Source organism: Nymphalis io, chromosome 21, assembly GCF_905147045.1.
Source record: "Nymphalis io chromosome 21, ilAglIoxx1.1, whole genome shotgun sequence".
Classification (NCBI taxonomy): domain Eukaryota; kingdom Metazoa; phylum Arthropoda; class Insecta; order Lepidoptera; family Nymphalidae; genus Nymphalis; species Nymphalis io.
This window is the reverse complement of record NC_065908.1, coordinates 5,051,150-5,072,224: the sequence shown is the minus strand read 5'-3', so window position 1 is coordinate 5,072,224 and position 21,075 is coordinate 5,051,150. Positions and strand designations below refer to the sequence as shown.

Genomic DNA, 21,075 nt, shown 5'->3' with positions numbered 1-21,075 from the left:
ATTCGTGGCTTACTTCAATAAATTAACCGCTATTAGGTTATACACAAGTTGCTAAAAGAGGAAGCGGGCTTATGAGCGGCTAAATATTTGTTATGTACATAATCAGGCTTGAAAATGGACGTTGGTATTGATTACATTCATGACTAAAATACTAAATTTAATGTAATGATACGAGTACTGGATAATAAATTTGGTCTCCTTTATAGTCGTTTCCCCCTATAATTTCAGCCCAAATGGTTTATCTCAAAGAAATTTCGAGGTGTCTCATCGGACTATGAGAGAAAGGTTATAAAGAGACATACATCTACTTATTACATCTATCTTTTGTGTACAAATTCGTTAAAACTAAAGTAAAACCTTCAGAAATTAACCCGACTCCCTCTAGGGGTACCGGGTTATGTGGAATTCTTACCCACTAAAACCACCGCGATGGCCGTCCTCGGCACTCGGAGAGGCTGCGGGATCATGTCGATATAACGCATACGCAGAAAAGATCCCGTTCGTGGCTCGGCGGAGCTCTTCTCAGTGGGCGAAGGAAATTTCGCCCTGCCACTTCTCGCTAGTGCGTACGGCAGCGCCATCTGAAATAGGATACGCGAGACCTCACGCATACACGGCCCCAAGTTTAGGCACTATTCTTTAAGCCTCGGGCGTCGGGGCTCTGGGAGGGCCGGGACGACACTGACGTCGTCTCCGCCAAGATCTCTAACCTATACTGGATTATCTTGTCAAGATATATAGGCTATAGTATAGCACTAGTAATAGTATTACAAGTTATTTTTAAACTTAAAATCTAAGTAAGCACTTAAATATTCCTCTTACCAGTAGGTTCCTTTTCAATGGTAACTTTGATGACAGAAGTATTATTATATATTTGTAAACGCTCTCGCTAATGCCTTTGTCAGTACCAACTTCCTAAAAACTCATATCGTCTTTTACCGCAATGAATGGATTAGCGCGATGTTTTGTGGAATCGTATTCATTTTATCGTTGCAAATGCGTGATAGTGGTCTGGAAATTACGCGAATTTACCGAGTATGCTCATTTCAGTCTAGGAAATTTAATTTGCTTAATGAATTTAGGTTCGACATATTGTTGATGAATGTGGTGCAGATGAATGGCAATTTCATTGTGTTTTTAAAAGAAAAATCTTAAAAATAGAAATTAACTTCTTACAATACTATAAATTAAATTTCGTTTTTGAAATGTGTTCGAAATTTGAATGAAATATTGAAAATAGAATTGTTACGTTAAAAAAGTGTTCTTACTTTTTACGTAATGTTCAAATCTCGAAGACATTACACGCCCCCATCAGCTCTGAAATGATTTTCGAACGACACTCCCATAACGGCCTGACGAAGGTGTCCATAATGCTGTGTTATTAAATAAACATTTTTTAGTTTTAAGCATTTATAATTATTATACATTATTGTATTATTTTTGAAAGTTTAAAATAAGAATGTAGACGAGCAAATGAGAGATCACAACGAAAGATGTTCGAGATATGACCAAGAGATATATTATACATACATACATAATATACATATAATATATGTCTTAGTTATATATTTTTTTCCAACTGGTTCCGGAAGGCGGAGGACAGGGAGCTTTGGCGCACCTTGGGAGAGGCCTATGTTCAGCAGTGGACAACGATTGGCTGTTGATCGATTGATTGATTGATTGATATATTTTTATGTAATAAACCGAAAACCTCGTCCACACAAGTTTTCAGTTGATCAACTGCAATTTGTACCATTAAACAGATTTATAATCTTCAATTAATGTTATAATTGGAACGACTTTTTTGGACTTCAAGATTATATCTTAAATATATTTTGTTGATAAATTTGAATTTTCCATCGACTTACATATAAGCGCGCTTTAAGCTGAATATTATTCTAGCGGGCTATATTAATAAAAAGTTTTACAATATATAATAAATATGATTATGTTTATTTAGGTTTGTCAGAAATGTTAACAATATTTTATTAAAGCGAATGTAATAAGCATTCAAATCTAATACGTGTCATTGGCTGAATATTTTTCTCACTCAATTAGCGTAGATACAATTATGTGAAAGTAGGAAAAATAACAATATGTAACTCAAACAACAAAACATAGGTCCTAAAGTAATTTAATGCTTATAATCATATTTTCTTAATAATAAAATTGTTTCTACAAGAGTTTGTTTGTCTTTGGTTAATCGTCAAAGACAAATGAAATCAAAGGAATTGTCAACAAAAGCGTTATGATAAATTATACTACGTTTTGTAAAATAGTACCATTTCATTCGGATCACTAAAGAGCAATGACCTCCTGAAATTGATTTGTTTATCTTAAATATTACACCGTAGTATTGTTTTAGAAAATTAATTTAGAAACTTATCTTTGAACAAATTTGAATTCAATTAAATACCATTCTCGAACATTTGTATTATCGATTTAAAGATTAAATTATATTATTATTTAATTAATGTTTTTATCTATATATGTATATGTATATGTGTGTATCTTTGTGGGTATGTGTGAGTTTTCACTTCTTAATTCCTTATTTTAATAGTCTGGTGGGTCCCTTATCGTCCTATTATGGAACAAATCAGGCGCAAGACTAAAGTTTTTACAGCTAAAATTGTTGAGCATTCCACCACAATCTATGATTATAATCACACAAAGAAGCCACAAATACGTATTTAAAATAAGCGATGATGATGTTCTACTGACTGATTTCAGACATGGTGGACATTCTAAGCGGCGACTTAACATTTGTGCGGAACTTGTTATAGAGCACAAGTGTCTGCAACCATAAGTGTATTCTCTCGTCCTTCACTATCATAATCCGGTAGGAAGAGAAACTTTTCCGAGACAATAGTCTTATTTGCTTTCCAAGGTACGGGAGTGTAAACATTGCATACTTCCGGACGCCAGGCTGTTATTGAGAATTTATCGACAGAACACTCAATAACTTTCTTATTGGCCTGCTACTTATAGCAACATAGCGAGCTGAACTAATATTTAATTGTAGATTAATTTCAGATATGTCGCAATTATCCGGATTGACCTATAATCCTGATAAGTGATCGCAGTAATGTCTTTACTGATAATAATCCCGCATCAATCGGGCTACTGTCATTTATTAGAACAATCCACTTAATATACAACAGTAATATAATCAATAAAAAAAACTGTTAAATTATTGAAAACCTCTTTTCGGAAAGCAGTAGAGTTATTTTGTTACTAAATCGAAACTTACCCGCGATCGTTAAATACCAGAAAGTGATATGCGACATTGACTGTACTAATTATAAGATTTTAATAATACACCTTGCTCTAATAATACGATTCTGCATCGACTAGAGAGAGCCAATTATACTACTATATAAGGGGTTACATCGAAGCTGTTTTAAAAACAGCTTCACGGAAACTCGGAGTTCTGAACAAGATGCGGCGTTTTTTCATGCCACAACAACTGTGCCTGTTGTACAAAACACAGGTACTGTCCTGCGTTGAATATTGCTCGCACCTTTGGGATGACTCCACTAAGTACCTAATGGTAGCATTGGAACGGTTGCAGCGACGTGCGGTCCGCATTATTGGCGATGTAAAGGTCATAAACACCCTCGAGCCTTTACAATTGCTTCGAGAGATAGCAGCGCTGAGCGCTTTCTATCGACTGTATCACGGCGAGTATTCTAAGGAATTATTTTCTCTAATTCCTGCTTCCCCCTTCCTTTATAAGTCTTCAGAGCAGAGACCACTGTCAGAGGTCCTGCTTATGACAATTTCTTACAAATAAACAAGGAACTTCAATAACTCTGGATCTATAGTTCAATAAGATAACCACTTGATTGATAAGGCACGTCGTTAAATATGATAAAATATATACTTTTATTTCTAAATATACAAACGTCTAGATAAGCATATACAGACGTAAATCTAGTATTCAGAAAGATATAAAAGAACTATTATCCTTTTCATCATAATAAGTTTCATTGTATAACACGCGTATTTCGTAGGACGATATCGCGCATTTTTCTTTCGTAGACTGAATTGCATTTTAACAGCAATATTCATGCTTGCCATATTCAAAAGCAGTCGTTTTATACGATTTTTATTTAAAAATATTGTGTCCTATACATTTATATGTCCTGCCCCACAAAAATCGTCAACGAGATTGCTGAGTACTGTTCCATCACGCTATTCTAGTGCCGGTTGGTGAAAATACAGAATATCATCCGATATATGCAGCCATCCCAACAGTATTATCCTTCACCACTGAACACGTATGAATGAATTTTAAAACTAAATTACCCACTCGATATGAACCCACGATCTTTAATTTTAACGCCGTTTGACCACTGGGCCATCACAGATCTAATATTATATACATTTTATGTTATTTGTAAATAAATTTTATTCGCAATTATTTTATCCAATCCATGTAGTAAACTTATAAAAACATTTTTTTAAATACAATAACGCGTATAAATGCAATCAATATTTTTGTGGCTTTCAACGCAACGAAATTCACGATATCTGCCACTTTTTATCGCATACATATTTATGGAAATATCCTTCGAATGCGCTATTGTGTGGTTATCCTACAAAAACGAGATCGTGAGAAGAGACGCAAAGGGTAATGTCGTTTTACAGAGATCTGCTGATTTGTCATCACTTGAAGGGATTTTCATGGTTGGTTTACTTTTGAAAATGCCTACTTTATATTAGATATGGTTTAAAGGTCGGAGTTTTAGGATTTCTTTAGGCCAATATTTTGTCACTTTGTCTGACATACAATTTGTCCTACAAAATTAATTTGTCAAACAATATTTACCCACATACTTTATAAGTATGAAAACATATAACCGAGATAGACCAATAGATGGAACGCCTTGATTTAACGTAAGGAAACGTAAGGAAATAACATAAAGAAACTTTCAAGAAAAAAGCGTCCTCATTCCTTAAAGTCCGACAACGCACATGTAAGCCCTCGAGTGTTGCAGGAGTCCATTGGCGGGTACACTTTCCGCCTCTAACATAAAAAAGCTATTACTAGATAAAGCAGTAATAGCTCATTAAGGGGACTTTATTATAATAGTGAATATTCTTATTTAAGTAACTGAATGTGTCTGCCTATAAGATATATGTGAATTATATATCTGCAATCTGAACTAAATTATTCAGTAGTGCAGAATGTATGGCAAATAGTAGAGAATATTGAATTAAAAAAATGTATAAATAATAAAACTATATATATATTATTAAAGTACGTTATTACAAGAACTTTTAAATTATATATTTACAAGATTTAAATATGTAAATGTTAACATATCACCAGTTCGAAATGTAGATTCTACCGAGAAGACAGGCAAGGCAATAGAAGTGGTACCGTCAATTAAATTATATTAAATACTAGCTATATGACCCGGCTTCGCACGACTAGAATAAGGGCCTAGATAAAATGTGCATATTGAAATACATATAGCTCTATCGTTTTACGTGGCGCACGCCAGTAAAGCTCCCAATCATCTTCAACAATATTTCGTCGTCATATTTCGTCATATTTACATGAATCTCCCCGTCTAAATTGGTGAAAATCGTATCAAACTCTACTCATTATTTTTTTAATTTATCGCATTTAAACAGACAGACGCAGTGATGAAACTTTGCTTTATAATATAAATTGATGATTATCTAAATATAGTATATAATAGTGTTTGAATAGTTTTTTGTATTATGATTTATTTATATTTTTTATTTAATCTAAGGAAGACAAACAGTTATGGTATATACAAAAATATTTATCACATAAAAAAAAATTAATCATTTTGAACAGAAGAGCGATTCTGGAAGAAAAAACATTGAATAATGAGTGTGAGGGATAAGAGATTCACTTTTGTGCTGAACTCAATGAAGAGAATATTATCAAATATGATCTGACCAACTGGCTCATCGGTCTAATGATAAGCTTGTAAGGCCAAAGATCCGGACGAAGCTTCGGACACAGCTAGTATCGAATAACATGGCGTTACTATTACGAATTTACTAAAGAGAAAATTTGATTCTAAGCCGTCATATGTAGTTAATATTTACTGTCCCAGTTCACTGAACAATTTCAATAAGACCATAATCCTAGTACTGCCAAGATCGCTGTAGTAGGCGATTAAGCTAAGACCAATCAATTTAAGCCACTGGAATATAGTCTTTAATAGCTTATAGTTTAGGCAAATGAAAGCTACTGCGACAGTTTTAGTTGAATATCGTACCATCAGTTTCAAAATATATAAAACAATTAGTTTTCGCCCACAGCATAGCTTGCATGTGCTAGGTACCATATGTCTATTTATGTACTCATGACAATACGTATATAAAATTTCATGATGATCGGCTTAGTAGTTAAAACGTAAATGCGTTACACACACAAGTAAATAAATAAACTCACATTCGCATTTATTGTATCGTAAGGATATCATTCATATAATATCTCCAATTATTCTTCAATTATATTTCATATACACAAATATTACAATACTTATTTAGATTTTTAAATGTCCACTGCTTCCAAAGATTTAGAGATTTTTTGTTTGCTTGATCAACATCGGATCTATTCTAATCTGAAGTTCTACTTGTCTATTTTTTCAGATAAAGTATTATTTTTTTTTAATTATTTTTAACAATGAAAGAAAATGGAAAAGTGCTTTAATTAATTTGCAGTGGAACTACATTCTGAGAGCATTATCTTAATTTGCCCAACAGTGATGATATTAACGAATTTTATTTAATTTATTTAAACAGTTATAAATAAATATATATCCAGATTCATACGAATAACTTTTTAGTGTACACAAATGTCATAAAGACAGAACAATACATTCCTTTTCGGAGCGACGCCTTATGGTGCCTGCTATAAATATAAAGCCGACTGTCTGTCATGAACTGCTCGCATAAAATATGTTCAATAAGAGATTTTTATCTAGACTTGAGTTAATAGCTATACTGTTAATATAACTTTGGTATGACACAGTACAATAAACCCGATATCCTTACTTATATCGAATCGAATACATTTATGTTATATATAAAATGTTCCTATCGTAATAAATGTCGCGATGCTAGACTTGAACCTCTAATCTTGAAGAGATGGTTATGAGTTAATACAACCAATCATGTCTGTAAACAGTGTGTTGATGTAGATTTTTGTTAAAAATAATCCTCACGATATTTTTCTTCGCCACGAGGTGAATTATAAGCACAAAAATAAGCACATTAAATCTCAGGGCGCTTACCTAAAACTCACACATTCTACCCACTGGGTCATCTCGGCTAATATTAATACGACATTAATTAAAATTATAAATATTCAAATAACCAAAGATTTTATTTTAAATAAAAAGTTCAGCTAACTTAAAAGATCGAACCAAATTGAATCCAGACAAAAAAAATAAAGCGATATCATTATAACTTTTTAAATTCCATCGGATGCGTGCTCAGTTCGGATAAGCGTTTAAAGAAATATTCTTTCATGAAAGAACTCAGGGGTGGATTTGTATTAATATCGTTTTAAAACTTGCTAAAAGGAAAAATATTTTCAGTATAACCTCGTTATTAAATTGATGATTCGGCTTGAGTTTGATGGAATAAACACTTTATGGTAATAAAAATAAATGTATACCTGCGCGCAGCGGTTTTACACGCATTCAATTTGTAATATAAATGCAATAGTATAACAATGGACGGTACCGTTCGGGGTGGAACGTTACGGCACAGAACTTCTTCTGACGGTCCTAATGAGGACGGCGGCCGGGATAGCTTCAGGCCTCGCGAGATCACTACTCATCCTGAGAAGAGCTCCGCCGAGGCACGAGCGAAGCACAGCGTGGGTTGCCGCAGCATGCGTTGTATCGACGCGATCCTGCTGCCTCTCCGATCCGTGCCGAAATCGGCTATCGCAGTGGTTTTAGTGGATAAGAATCCCACATAACTCGATTTATCAGAGTCAGGGTATATTTCAGAAAGTTTCCATTGCTTTTAAAAGGACGGTACACTAATGGAAAAAAAGTACAAAAAATATGTCATAATAAAAATCAAACACAAGGCTTACTTATATGGATTAACAAAAAGCAGCTATATTTTATCTGATATATACTTTATCTGACAGTGAAATGGTCAAAATCAGCATAGCTGCTTGACAACGATACTTCGGTTCCAACAATGTATTTTCAGTAGCTGACATATTTTATTATTTTTACTTAGAAAGATTTAAGTAATAATAAAAATCTATGAATAATTCCACAAAACTATGATATATTGATGGCTACCTTGTTTCCCTAGTTATATAGAAGACCTGAGGCGTTAAATTCAAATCAATTCTATCAATAACTTCTCAGTAGCAGCCAGGAGTTAGTAAGTGGGCAATGTTGCACCCCCTTGCCCCATCGACATCCGATGTCGGATTTTCGTTCCATTCGATTACGTGAGTGAAGGAATAGGTAGTTCACACTTCAGCTATTTAATACACTTCACCACAAGGCTAGTATTTTAAATTAGCCATCATTGCTGAAATCGTTGTTGAACGCGTTATCAATAAATCCCTATAAATAATATACATTTCCATATGATATGATATAAATATATGTATATATGCTATGTTAATTGCGAAAGATTATTGATTGATTGTTATTGACAGCGTGCAAGCCATGAATCACGAAATATCTATAAAGAATAATACATATATTCATGCAATTTTCACTAATTTATTATTCGGCTATATAAGGTTATGTTAAGCTATTATATTTTATTTGCAATTAATCATAAATCATAATAATAAACTTATCATAAGATATCAGCTTGGAATATTTTATTTAAACTATTGTTCTCGCAGAGGTCAAAATTCTGTCCTAATTATTTTAGAATACTTTATTTAAAAACATATTTTTTATAATAAAAAAATCTCTATAAAACTCGCTTAAAATCAATCAAACAAAAAATAAGAAAATTTAGTTGAAAAAGAGAAGAGGAAAGTGAGAGAGAGATGCTTATTTATTTTGGCGTCGCCTTTTTATATAGATCGTCTATATACCTAAACAATTCATCTCTAGTAATACCAAATGTAGTCATAATCTTCTTTTAATACTATTAGTGTTCATATATTTCTTTACTGGTGACAGGGCTTTGTGCAAGCTCGTCTGGGTAGGTATTGCCCATTCTACCGCAAAACAGCAGTACTTGTTATTGTTGTGATCCAATTCCATCTTAGATCCCACGGTTGGTGGTGCATTGGCTATGTAAGAGATGGTTACCATTTCTTACAATGCTAATGTCTATGAGCGTTGGTGACCACTTGCCATCATGTGGCCCATATTGACAAAACAAAGTTTTGTCAATTTAAATAACGATGTAGTTTTAAATGACAATACAAAACGCTATGCACACTAACAGAAGGAAACAAAATACCCATTCAACACTTCCTTCACATTTGATGATCATAAACAATTTGCAGATTCACGTGATTTATAAACAGTACCGTGTCTTATTTGTGCTTGAAATGTGGTTACAAGACGGCGTCATGAATAAGTCGAGTAGACAGCGAAACAAAGATAAATGCGACAATGAATAAATCTAGTTGTTAACATTCCGTCCCAGTTCGTGAGATTGACGATTTTCTGTTAAAAAAAACGTTGCTTTTCCGGCACGACGTTTTGTAACGTGAATTTTAATTACAGTTGTTGATATTTGCCAAATAAATGAACCACCTGACGCTCTTCTGGCTATCATTTACTGGACAATGACAAGAATAAATAGGTATATTATTTCTTTGCAAATGGCAAGTGCTGCTTGAGTAGGTGTTAGCTATTCAGATGTTATTAACATAATTCATCTTTTACGAAATGTCTATATATTTTATTGTTGTATTCCCTTGTGAGCCAATTTAATTACAGGTACGAGGGATATGACAATTATATTAGATTCAGTAGTTGATAGTACTTGGTTCGAGATGGCCTAGTGGTAAGAATGCGTAAATCTTAAACGATGATCGTGGGTTCAAACCCGGGCCAGCACCACTGAATTGTCAAGTGCTTAATTTGTGATTTTAATTCATCTCATGTTGACGGTGAAGGAAAACATCGTGAGGAAACCTGTATGTGTCTTAATTTCACTGCCACATGTGTATTCCACCAACCCGCATTGGAGAGGCGTGGTGGAATAAGCTCCAAACTTTCTCCTCAAAAACTCCTCCTTACAGGCTGTTACTGTCAGTAGCTGGCCGCATATTCACAATGTAAGAAGTTATTGAGGTGATCGCTTTCTATGGGATAACTCATTTGATAACACTTGTTGCTTACCATTAGTCATTATATCGCTTAGATAGTAAATCAGTATTAATACCAGTAAACAGTAACATTTAGCTCTAAAACTATGTAAAATGTATTTTTGTATATCCCTATACATTTGATTTATATTTCATTAGAAACTAATACAGGAACAAAAATTCTATTATGGAAAATATTAAGATTCACGTATAATAGAAATAAGCACGTCGTGCTAAAAGATTAATCTCCCTCAAATTCTCGTTAGGAATATATTTTACAATTATGATTAGTATTTGATGCGAAAAATGTTTCACGACATTTTATTGAATTTATATTGAACATTTAGAATTTTTTGGTCATTTTATTTGAGGAAAAAAATAAAATAAAATACTATCCAGATTTTTCAACAATATTATTGGAACTATATTTGATTACTTTAAAGCTGCACATTTTATTTATTTATTTACCTTTATTATTTATATTATTTATTTATGAGAATGGTTTACTACATATATTTACACGAATGTACAGGAACCAATTGGAAGACGTTTTTGTGTTTGTAGTAGTGTATTACTAAGTGACTTAAACAAAACAAACCAGTTTGCGCTAGCTACCACGTGACTTTCTCATAAGTAGCGTTAGAAGAATCAAGTAATTTTGTTTATTATCCTTTTTTTACTAATTAATTGTTTGTTTCAGTTCATTTATTATTGTTATCATATATTTGATATTGAAATTGTTAATTTTAATTTAACTAACTTTAAGTTAATTCTATAAAAAAGTCGATAAAATCGTAGTTGTGGTCGTAATCGTAATCGTAGTCGTGGAGATAAAGGAATTCATGATTAAAAATTTAGTTTCATATATGTGATATGTAAAAATAAAATAAAATTACTTTATTTATTTATCTTTTGTTTCTTGTTTCAGAACACATATGCGTTCAGTGAAGATAATCAGTCAGGAATGCAAAATATCGAAGAAATGACCAACATCATAGCAAAATGGCTCACAAATGTTGGGAGACATGGCTGAAAATCGCAACAATATCTCTAGTAACGACGATCACCAAAGCCGACTTTACTACGGAATGTCAAAGGCCTTGTGACTGTAGGTGGCAATCCGGTAATAAGGCTGCAATTTGCTCTAACTCGAGCTTACGTGTTGTACCAGCCAATCTCAGTAGTGATATACAAATACTAGATCTCTCCAATAACAATTTACACCAATTACACCAAGAAGCCTTTAAAAGAGTAGGCCTAAGTAATTTAAAAAAGCTATTCCTAAGAGAGTGCAACATAGAAACCGTGCACAAAGCGGCATTTATGACATTGGCTATCATGATAGAATTAGATTTATCTAAGAACAGAATAAGACATTTGCATCCGGACACTTTCAAAGGCACCGAGAAACTTCGGTTAATAAACTTGAATAACAACTTTATCGATAAGTTGGAGGACGGACTATTTCGAAATTTGAAGTTTCTTCAAAAAGTTGAGGTTAGCAATAACAGAATAGTCCGGATCGGAACGAAGGCATTCGTAAACTTGCCGCAGTTAAAGATATTGAGAATCGATGGAAACAGTTTGAGCCACATGAAACCGGAAACTTTGATGGCATTAAGAAACTTATCTGGATTGGATCTACACAACAATCCATGGAGATGCGATTGCAATTTACAAACATTCAGAGATTGGGTGATCAGCCACAACTTATACACGCCGCCGACGTCTTGTGCAGAGCCCGCCTCGATTCGTTCGAAACTTTGGAACGAATTAGACTCTTCGAACTTCGCCTGTCGGCCTACTATATTAGAACCGCTGCCGGACGCTACTATCAAAAGTTATGAGGAGAACGTGACTCTAATTTGCAAAGTCGTCGGCAATCCCACTCCAGAAGTTGTATGGCGTTACAACGGCAGGACGATTGAGTTGAGATCGTTTGGCGAAATACGTTATACTGTTGCAGAAAACACGATGGATTTAATCAGATGGGTAAATTTGACAATACTTCATACACGTTATAGTGATAGAGGAAATTACACATGCGTTGCCGAAAATCCAGGTGGAAAAGACGAGAAAACATTGACGCTTGTTTTATCAAAATATGGCGGAGCCGGAACTATTGCTGGCATGGATGCAGACTCCTTCGCGATTTTGGTGGGTTGTTTAACGTCTATTGTAATTATATTCGGAGCAATATTAGCCGTTTGCTATTTTACGACACAGAACAGTGAATTGAAAAGACTGATAAAAACTGATACTCGGTCCTCGAATGGAGAAGCTTTAATAGAGGGTTCTGTTAATTCTGAAGTCGAAAAAAGTTGTAAGACAGATGTTAATCCCGTGACAAAGCCGCCGAGAAAGTATGAACCCCCGTCCCTTGCCAACGCCGCAACAGAAATGTTGGAGCTTAACAAGACTTTACTGGATAATGATTCTGTCTTGGGTAAGCACTTGAATAATTTTATCTCTTATAATGTGTTTTCATGACTCATAATACTTTGTAGCCCATTTGGCCCATTTGATTTAAACATCATCGTTTAATCTTATTTGCATGTACTTAGTTCTGCTTTGATATACAACTTGAATAAAATGTACTCTAATCTGATTCTAATAACCTATGCCCGATAAAACTAGTTTTGCAAAAGATCATCGTGAAGTAATAATACTTTAAGATTATATCGCAAAACAAACTTTATATATCATTTTATTTCCGTCTCAACGTAATAATCTTTTCATATTTTCGCTCACCCTATTGGAAAAACGAACTCTTAAATATTTACCATTCAATTTCCTCGTTTATTTCCTTAACCCATAACTTTTTATTTAATAAAAAAACGTATGGAACTTGTTAGTAATAATATTATATTTAAAGTGATTCGTTTCAAAACTTTTTATTGAAAGGTCAGCAGTTATGCAACAATTTGTCTCTTTTATTTATTTATTTTTGTCGAAATTGATTTTTTATACGAAAAGCTAATACTTGAGTCCGCTTACTATATTTTAAAAATATTATTTTGCTAATGAATAAAGAAATATCTAATTGACGCTTGCGAATAAATTATATAGTACTTTATGTAGCATTTACCTTACTATCCATTATTCGTAGCCTTCTGATACCTCCTGAATTACGCCTAGTAAACGATTCTATTAACCGTTAGTAAACGAGTCATTGCTTGTCCATACTAAACTACTGTACGTATATATTTTTTTAATTTATTTATTTGGGAAACACACAGCATAATATCACATTCTTTAATACTATTTCTTAATAATATATAAAAATAGGTCGGTAAAAAATAGATTGTATTGTAATTATTATAATCTTCCTTTATTTACTTATACAATATAATTTATTTATACTAAAATGAGTTCTATTTATATCATTACGTAAACAATATAATTTTACTACATTAGAAAACAATTACAAGCTTATAATATTTCAGAATAACAACACAACCATATAATATTTCTTATATAAAGTAATAGCAAATTTCCTTTTATGTTTTAATTATCTGTTGTAACTTTACTTTTATGACTAAGTTTAAAAATATACCGTAATATATTGTCTTAGATTTCCAAAAACAAAGAAAACATTTTAAATATTCTGTCCTATCAAATAAGTAATTTTTACTATTTAATTAAATCTATTTTAAATTAATATATTAGTAAATATGTAAATTCAATATCAATATTATTAAAGTGATCTTATTTGAGCTCGTTAAGGATATACATTATATATATATTCAAGGTCGAATGAACGTGCAACGTTTTATATGTAACATTGATTCATGTGGGTAAAATTCATTGAAAAGATGATATATGATAATTGTTTTAAATTAATCGTTCCATATTTCATTTCATTCAATAAATAGATTATTCAGCATATTAAAATGTCATTTCATTCAGCAACAAATTACAATTCGGTATAAATAATAATGTGGGCAGATAAGTTTACACAGAAATAAGTAAATTAAGCTTAGCTTGTCATTTTCTATTTGAATAAAATAAACGCCTAACTATATTTTCTGCACGAAACAGTTCCTCATAAATTACAAGGACCGACAGCCAACGATTTTCATGAAACATTCTTTCAACTTTGTCGTGCCTTGAAGCATAAAAAATTAACGAGGTTACGCTCCTTTGTGCCAAGGCCCGATTGAACTTACAGAACAACAGAACCTGTGCCAAATTTTGAAAATATCAAACAGTTAAAATTAGTTTTGTCGAAATTTTATTCACTACTTGATGGGGAGATTTCAAGTGGAAGGAGATTGTTTTCAATTTTATTCGTATTAAATTTATTGGTTTTGTAGCAAATGATAATATTGATGTTATTATCAAAACATTCTTCTATTTTAGCCAATATAAACTGGAACTGTATTTTAAACTGCTCATGTAGTTGAAAGCAATGTTTGTTCAATTTGAAATCGTTTATATAATTTTATGCTATGTACATTGTACAATTGTATAATTCTTTCTACGTGAGGACAGTTAAAATTTAAATGTCAAACTTGTAATGTTGCAACACAAAAACATGATTCATTACTATTAAGTGTACTTTGTTATGCACCAAAGTTTTTTATTATGGTTCAAATTTTAATAAAGAATATTTTCTTTTACAGCGCCAAATGAAGAACACAGTCGGTTGGAGATAGAGTTACCTAAAATCTCCAAAGAAATAATTCTGGATCGATTATCTCATGACTCTCAAGCGTATCCGCCTGATCTTCTCTCCTTCCCGCTTCGTGCAACCACTCAGATATCTCCTGCCAGCGGTATTTCATCAGGTCAAAGACCTTCAATATCACAAGAGAGTCCGAAATCTCCGAATTACGGCGTTTCTTCTATAAACTCAGCGCTGTATAGCAAACTTCAAAACACAAGTTACCAAGAAATATCGCTTGTTGGCACGAAGGGCTACGTAACTTTGCCCAGAAGACCGAGGTTAAGTTATCCAGATAACACATTACGACCGCAAGTATTTTCAACGTTGAATGGAGTTATACCTTACTATGACAATTTTAATATGAAACTATTTGGGACTGGAGGTAACTATTACAGCCTTAATAAAAGTGAAATAGACTTAGGTCCAGTTAATAAGACTGGGTTTCTAGATATATCGGATGATATCGAACCAGCTCCATCACCAGCACCTGGTACTCCTCACGCAACTATACCAAGGAACAGTTTAAGTTCTCCAAACATTCACAACCAATTGCTAATGCTACAAGCTATGGTAAATGGCCACGCAAAGAGGTCTTCAGATCATAGACCACTAAAAGTAACCTTGACGGAAAGTGAAGGCCTATTAAGAAATTCGAATCGAGATTTGAAAGTTGGTTATAGTGTAAACGTCGCCAGTACATTAGGTAAGTCTCGAACAATAACGAATCCACCTCCGAAGCCGAGAAAACGAAATTCTGCGGACATAAAAGAGACATTTTTAAACGCAATCGAAAATGCTACTCAAGTGTAAATTATTTTCAAGTGTTAAAGTTATGTAGGTATTATAAGGGACAATGGGATAACGTAGGTGTGAAAATTTTTACTCAGCGTGCTGAAGGTATGGGAATCTGTTGCTATTTCGTCTAAACTCTTACGTTCTTTTTTAAATGTTGTAATTTACTGTTAGATATGCAATATATTAACTTTAATTATAGGAATTGATTTGTTTTTAACAATTGTTTAAATTTATATACGTATAATGATTTCACTTTATACATAAATTATACATTTGTTCTGAATATAGTTTTTAATTCAATTTATTTATGGCAATGTACTTATTAAACGCTATTTATTGAATGCCTAATTTAAAAAAAATGGGTACGGAGGTAAAAAATGAATTGATTCAGGATTTTTTGGAATGCGATAACTTAATAATAAGTATATAATAATTCATTAGAAAAATATATCAAATAAATTAAATAGTTAATAATAAGATAAATTGTATAAATTATATTATTTAATAAAACATTGTTATATTATGATTCCAATATTGGTGCTTATGAGAATAATAATTGCGTTATTTAATAAATTCCCAACGCTTTCTTTAATATCTCGTTACCGCCAAAATTAAACTTTATATAAGGGCTTGGACACACTTAACGGATTTTTATTAATTATTATGGTTTTTTATTGTACTTTTGTGTAATTTTTATTTGATTTTTTATTCAAATATTTGTCATTCAAGACACTGTGTGCTTAGATTACTTTACTTATTCAAATTAGCTTAACTGTATATTTTTAAATAATAATATTGAAATAGAACCGGGATAATATAATAAGACAAATATGTAGTTCATCCACTGCAAGAACCGAAGATATAAAGGTAAATGACCTGTTTTAGATTGATTGTGGTTATTATACATAATAACCACAATCTAAAACAGTGGCAATTTACTTGTTATCTCAACTTCTCAGAATAAATGAAAATGAATTTCTCAGGAAGATTCCTTCTAGGTCTAAAAAAGTCAATATTAAAGTAAACGAATATAATTAGGTCGAAATATAAAAATAAGTTTCAATTCCAAGTTTTTCGATTTTTGATTTTATAGCTCCTTTTGTAATAAAAATTAAAACGTACGATAATACACATCGCTGTTTATGTGTTTATGTATAGAGTAGAGCTACCATCGACCCAGAAAATAGGTTAGCAACTCTATTGACAGAAGGTATTCTTGTAATTAAATAAAAACAATTGTTGGCGATCCTTTGTATGAGTGCACCAATAGGAACATATATGGCGAACGCTCGTGAGGTGAATAACATTTGCGTCGAGCAATTCGTATTACTACATGGGGACCATGACCGCTCTGACAAGGGTTTCACGAAGATGAGAAGAATGTTGTAAAATGTCAGTTAATACCAATAATGACAATTAAAATATTTAACAGTACCCAATAAATAATTAACAAAATATACGCTTATGTTTCCTGATTCCTTCTTAAATGAGTAAAAAAATATAATATTTTTATTTTTCATTGAGATAAGTGTGTCCAAGCCTTATTAGAAAAATATTAATATTTAAAATAGTTAATAATATAAACGAAAAAAGTAAGTTCTACTCGTTTTAATAATCGCTTTATTGGCTAGTGGAAAAAATAATTATTATGTTTTTGATTGTATAAATGTAAATAGTGTATTGGGACTTACATAAAACTAAAAAATATCTATATTTAAAAATACTGTATTATTAATTAAATATCGTTGAATAATGACGCATCTTCGATTTTTTACTTTAAATGCAATGATTTAAAGTTTGAAATAGATAATCATGTTATATGACTTTTTAAAGTTGAATCTATAAAAGTGTTAAGAAAAAATGTTTGCCATTAAAAGAAAACCTGTAGAGCTATTATGTAAACTCCAAACTCACCGCAAAACACGATTACCAATAACATCAAAGAGTGATATGCGACGTCGACAAAAATAATTATAACATTTAAATCCTTTAAGTAATAAGCATTAAAATAGTGTATCACCGTAGTTTGATTATATCGTAAGTGAGTTACGAAATGAGTTCTTACGGAAAAGCATTTTTATTTATTTATTTATTTATATATTTGGGAAACATACAGCATAATATAATACATAAACATTTGGTAACAAAATAACTCACATAAGCCAACAAAGTTTCCACTTTTACATTCAAACATGGAGTGAACCTAACAATAACAAGTTATTTAACAATTAATTAAAATATATAAAAAGTATTTAAAATTTTAGGAATAATTGTTATTTCTACAGAAGCGTCTTTATTCTACAACTGTCATGAGTATTGCTTTAAGTTTGTCATAGTTTTTTGTTTTCAAATATATGATTTAGTTTAGTTTTTGTATGAAATTATAATCCAGTCTGATTAAATATATTAAATCACAAGGTCTAACGTCTTATAATGGCTAGTTAAATTCAAAATGGCGGACAAATTCCAATGTTGCCATTTATAAATTGAGGCAAAGTTTTCGCTTCATAAATCGACTGTTTTCAACTTTTCTAAGAAAACAATTATTTCATAAATTGTTTTGTCTTTGTATTTTTTATAACTAGTCGTAACAGTTTTACCATATATTTTGAATTAATTATAATAAAAGCTAATCATAAGTTTATAATTATTTTTTATTATTAAATGTAATTTAAAACTTTTATTTGACTTACCCGACTAGGACCATAAAATTAAAACGGCACTAAAATAAAATTACTATAAAATTGGTACTTCAAACGTTACTTATTGCAACATTATGTAATATATTTTTTATATACTTACGTTACATTTTATTGTTTCATGATTTTATAGTTTTATGTAACCCTTAAGTATATAATATAAGTGGTGTGATGAACATTGGTGTGTGTGCTGATGGACCAATGAATTGATCGGAAAGATTATTGTATCAATAAATAAACAGTTTTAAATATATTTCGTTTTATTTGTAATAAAAAAAATATTTCTCTCATTTAAACGTCTTTATTTCTTCTTTTTTATCTATGGTATCAAAACTTTGTAATCTCAAGAGATACTAAGAGTTCCTTTGATATTAATTTCATGATATATGGTTATCACTTCTGGATTGTGTAATAATTTATCTCGAAATAAAAAAAATCTGTGAGTTGTGACCTACACAATAATAGATTTATAAAGAAGTATTTACTGTGTAAGAAGTATAACTGCATATGCACGTTTCCTCACGATGCTTTCCTTAACCGTAAAGTAAATTATAAGGACAAATGTGTCACATAAAATCATTTTTGCTTGCCTGGGTTGAAGCTCTCAACCTATAGCAAAGATTCGAATCCATCTGACTCGGCATTTTATTTTATAATTATTTTTCAATCACAAACTGGTACGATTGTTATTTATCTTAACAGAAGACTTGTGTGTGAGTATTATGTGACTATTTGCGAGTTACCAAAACAACCATCTTTTTTATATTAGACTATCTAATAATTTATATATATATATATATATATATATATATATATATATATATATATATATATATATAATGTAATATATATATATATATATATATATATAATATATATTATATATATATATATATATAATGTAATATATAATATATATGATGGCAGGTTTTGAAAGTTTTCGTCATAAGCCGATTTTCAGATTGGCGAGTTTTGCTAGTAATATGACAGAAATAGATGGTAATTCTTATATTTTGCTACTGAGAATAATTTGCCAGAAAAACTCAATAACATATTGAGCTGCCTGATGGCTTAAGCTCACTCACGGTGTGCATGCGCAAGCTTTCCTCGTTAATACGGAAAGTGTACCGCTGGTTTTTTATTGGGTATTCCGATGTCCGGAGCGCACTCGGTGCCTTGGACACCGGCGACACACAGCCCTTCACGTACTGCCCCATTGTTCCCTTGGGGGAAAGGCGTAATGCGTTTTTGCAGCGTTAAAAAGAGACTTAAGCTCAGGATCTTAGGATCTTCAGCCTTATAAACTAGCAACAAGACGAACTGCCAGGGCCGAATTATCCATTAAGCGGTGTAGGTGACCGCCTAGGGGGCCCGCATCAGCTTGAGGCCCACAGGCATAACGTTAAAAATCCTTGCTTATGAAATTGTTAAAGCCACATATTTCTCCTATTCGATTTAAAAAAAAGGGTGATGACGTATCTTCATAATTTAAAAAACGCCTTACTTATTAATAAAAATGCTTGTGAAATAAAAAATATATCTTAAGACTTAGAAAAGAGTAAAGAGGCCCGAAACGTGTATTTCTTAGAGGCCGCGACATAGTTTAAGTGGCACTACCAACAGCGGCTTTATTCTAAGGAAGAAATAGTGTCTTAATTCGCTATATGCTATTAAATTAAAGCATGCTATGTTGAAAATAGTGTTTTACGTAAAGCCTTAGTGCGTTTCGGCTCCATTGCAAGTTATATTACAAGTCTTGAAATGTCTTCAAGACATTTAAGTTTTCTCACGATGTCTTCCATCGCGAAACAAGAAATAAGTTTTAACTGTTATGTGTAAAATTATATAAATATTTATTATATAGCGTTTGTTATAGAACTTAAGTCGTTTCTTAGTTTTATTATCTAGTTATTATTAAAAATACATGATATGTTGGTGCGTTTCTGTAATTGTATTTTGTATAATTTGCAAGTATCTACTTACATCTATTATTATTTTATCCATTATTAATAAATAAACATAAATTGATCATTTTTAGGCTAGAAGCCGACTTCAAATCTAAAAGTAATTTGTACTATTTTATTATATAAAAATTATTTGTATAATAATTAATGTTCAATCAAAATATCAATCTAAGTATTTAAATATTATTAATGATAAACTATCCAAAACAATTGAAATACGCAAACGCAAATCATACTTATTATTATTATCAATCACCACAAAAACTTTTATCAATTATTCCTAACAGTAACCTAAATTTAAAATTTAGGTTACAGTATAATACTAATTTATGATTTTTAAATGCTGATATGTAATCAAAAGTTGCCTATTAATAAATAGCTAGAAATTAATTCCCCATAAAACTTGACGTAAATTAAAAAAAATACGGTCACGCAATCAAAAACGGCAATTACTAGTAATTTCATTCGACTAATTACAAAAATAATCGCAGCTAGGATGACTATAAAAGTATTTTCACTCAAGGACATTAGTAACTAAATTAATTAAATTATTATTATTAACGGAAACGTGTAATCGTAGGTTATGGTAAATTGAATATAATTGACGTCTAGGGTTTTTTTTATTTACAAGAACACGAGTAT

The 21,075-nt window shown here is 31.6% G+C and overlaps 1 protein-coding gene across 1 annotated transcript in view; it reads left to right on the top strand.

Annotated features, from left to right (window-relative positions):
* The window catches only part of LOC126776773 (uncharacterized), a 257,517-nt gene extending 241,645 nt beyond the window's left edge, over window positions 1–15,872 (top strand). The window contains exons 4-5 of the mRNA XM_050499524.1: window positions 11,235–12,752; window positions 14,932–15,872. Of these exons, the coding sequence (XP_050355481.1) occupies window positions 11,309–12,752; window positions 14,932–15,785 (2,298 nt within the window). The 5' untranslated portion in view covers window positions 11,235–11,308 and the 3' untranslated portion in view covers window positions 15,786–15,872. The remainder of the gene's footprint in view (window positions 1–11,234; window positions 12,753–14,931) is intronic.
* Window positions 15,873–21,075: the final 5,203 nt, after the last annotated feature.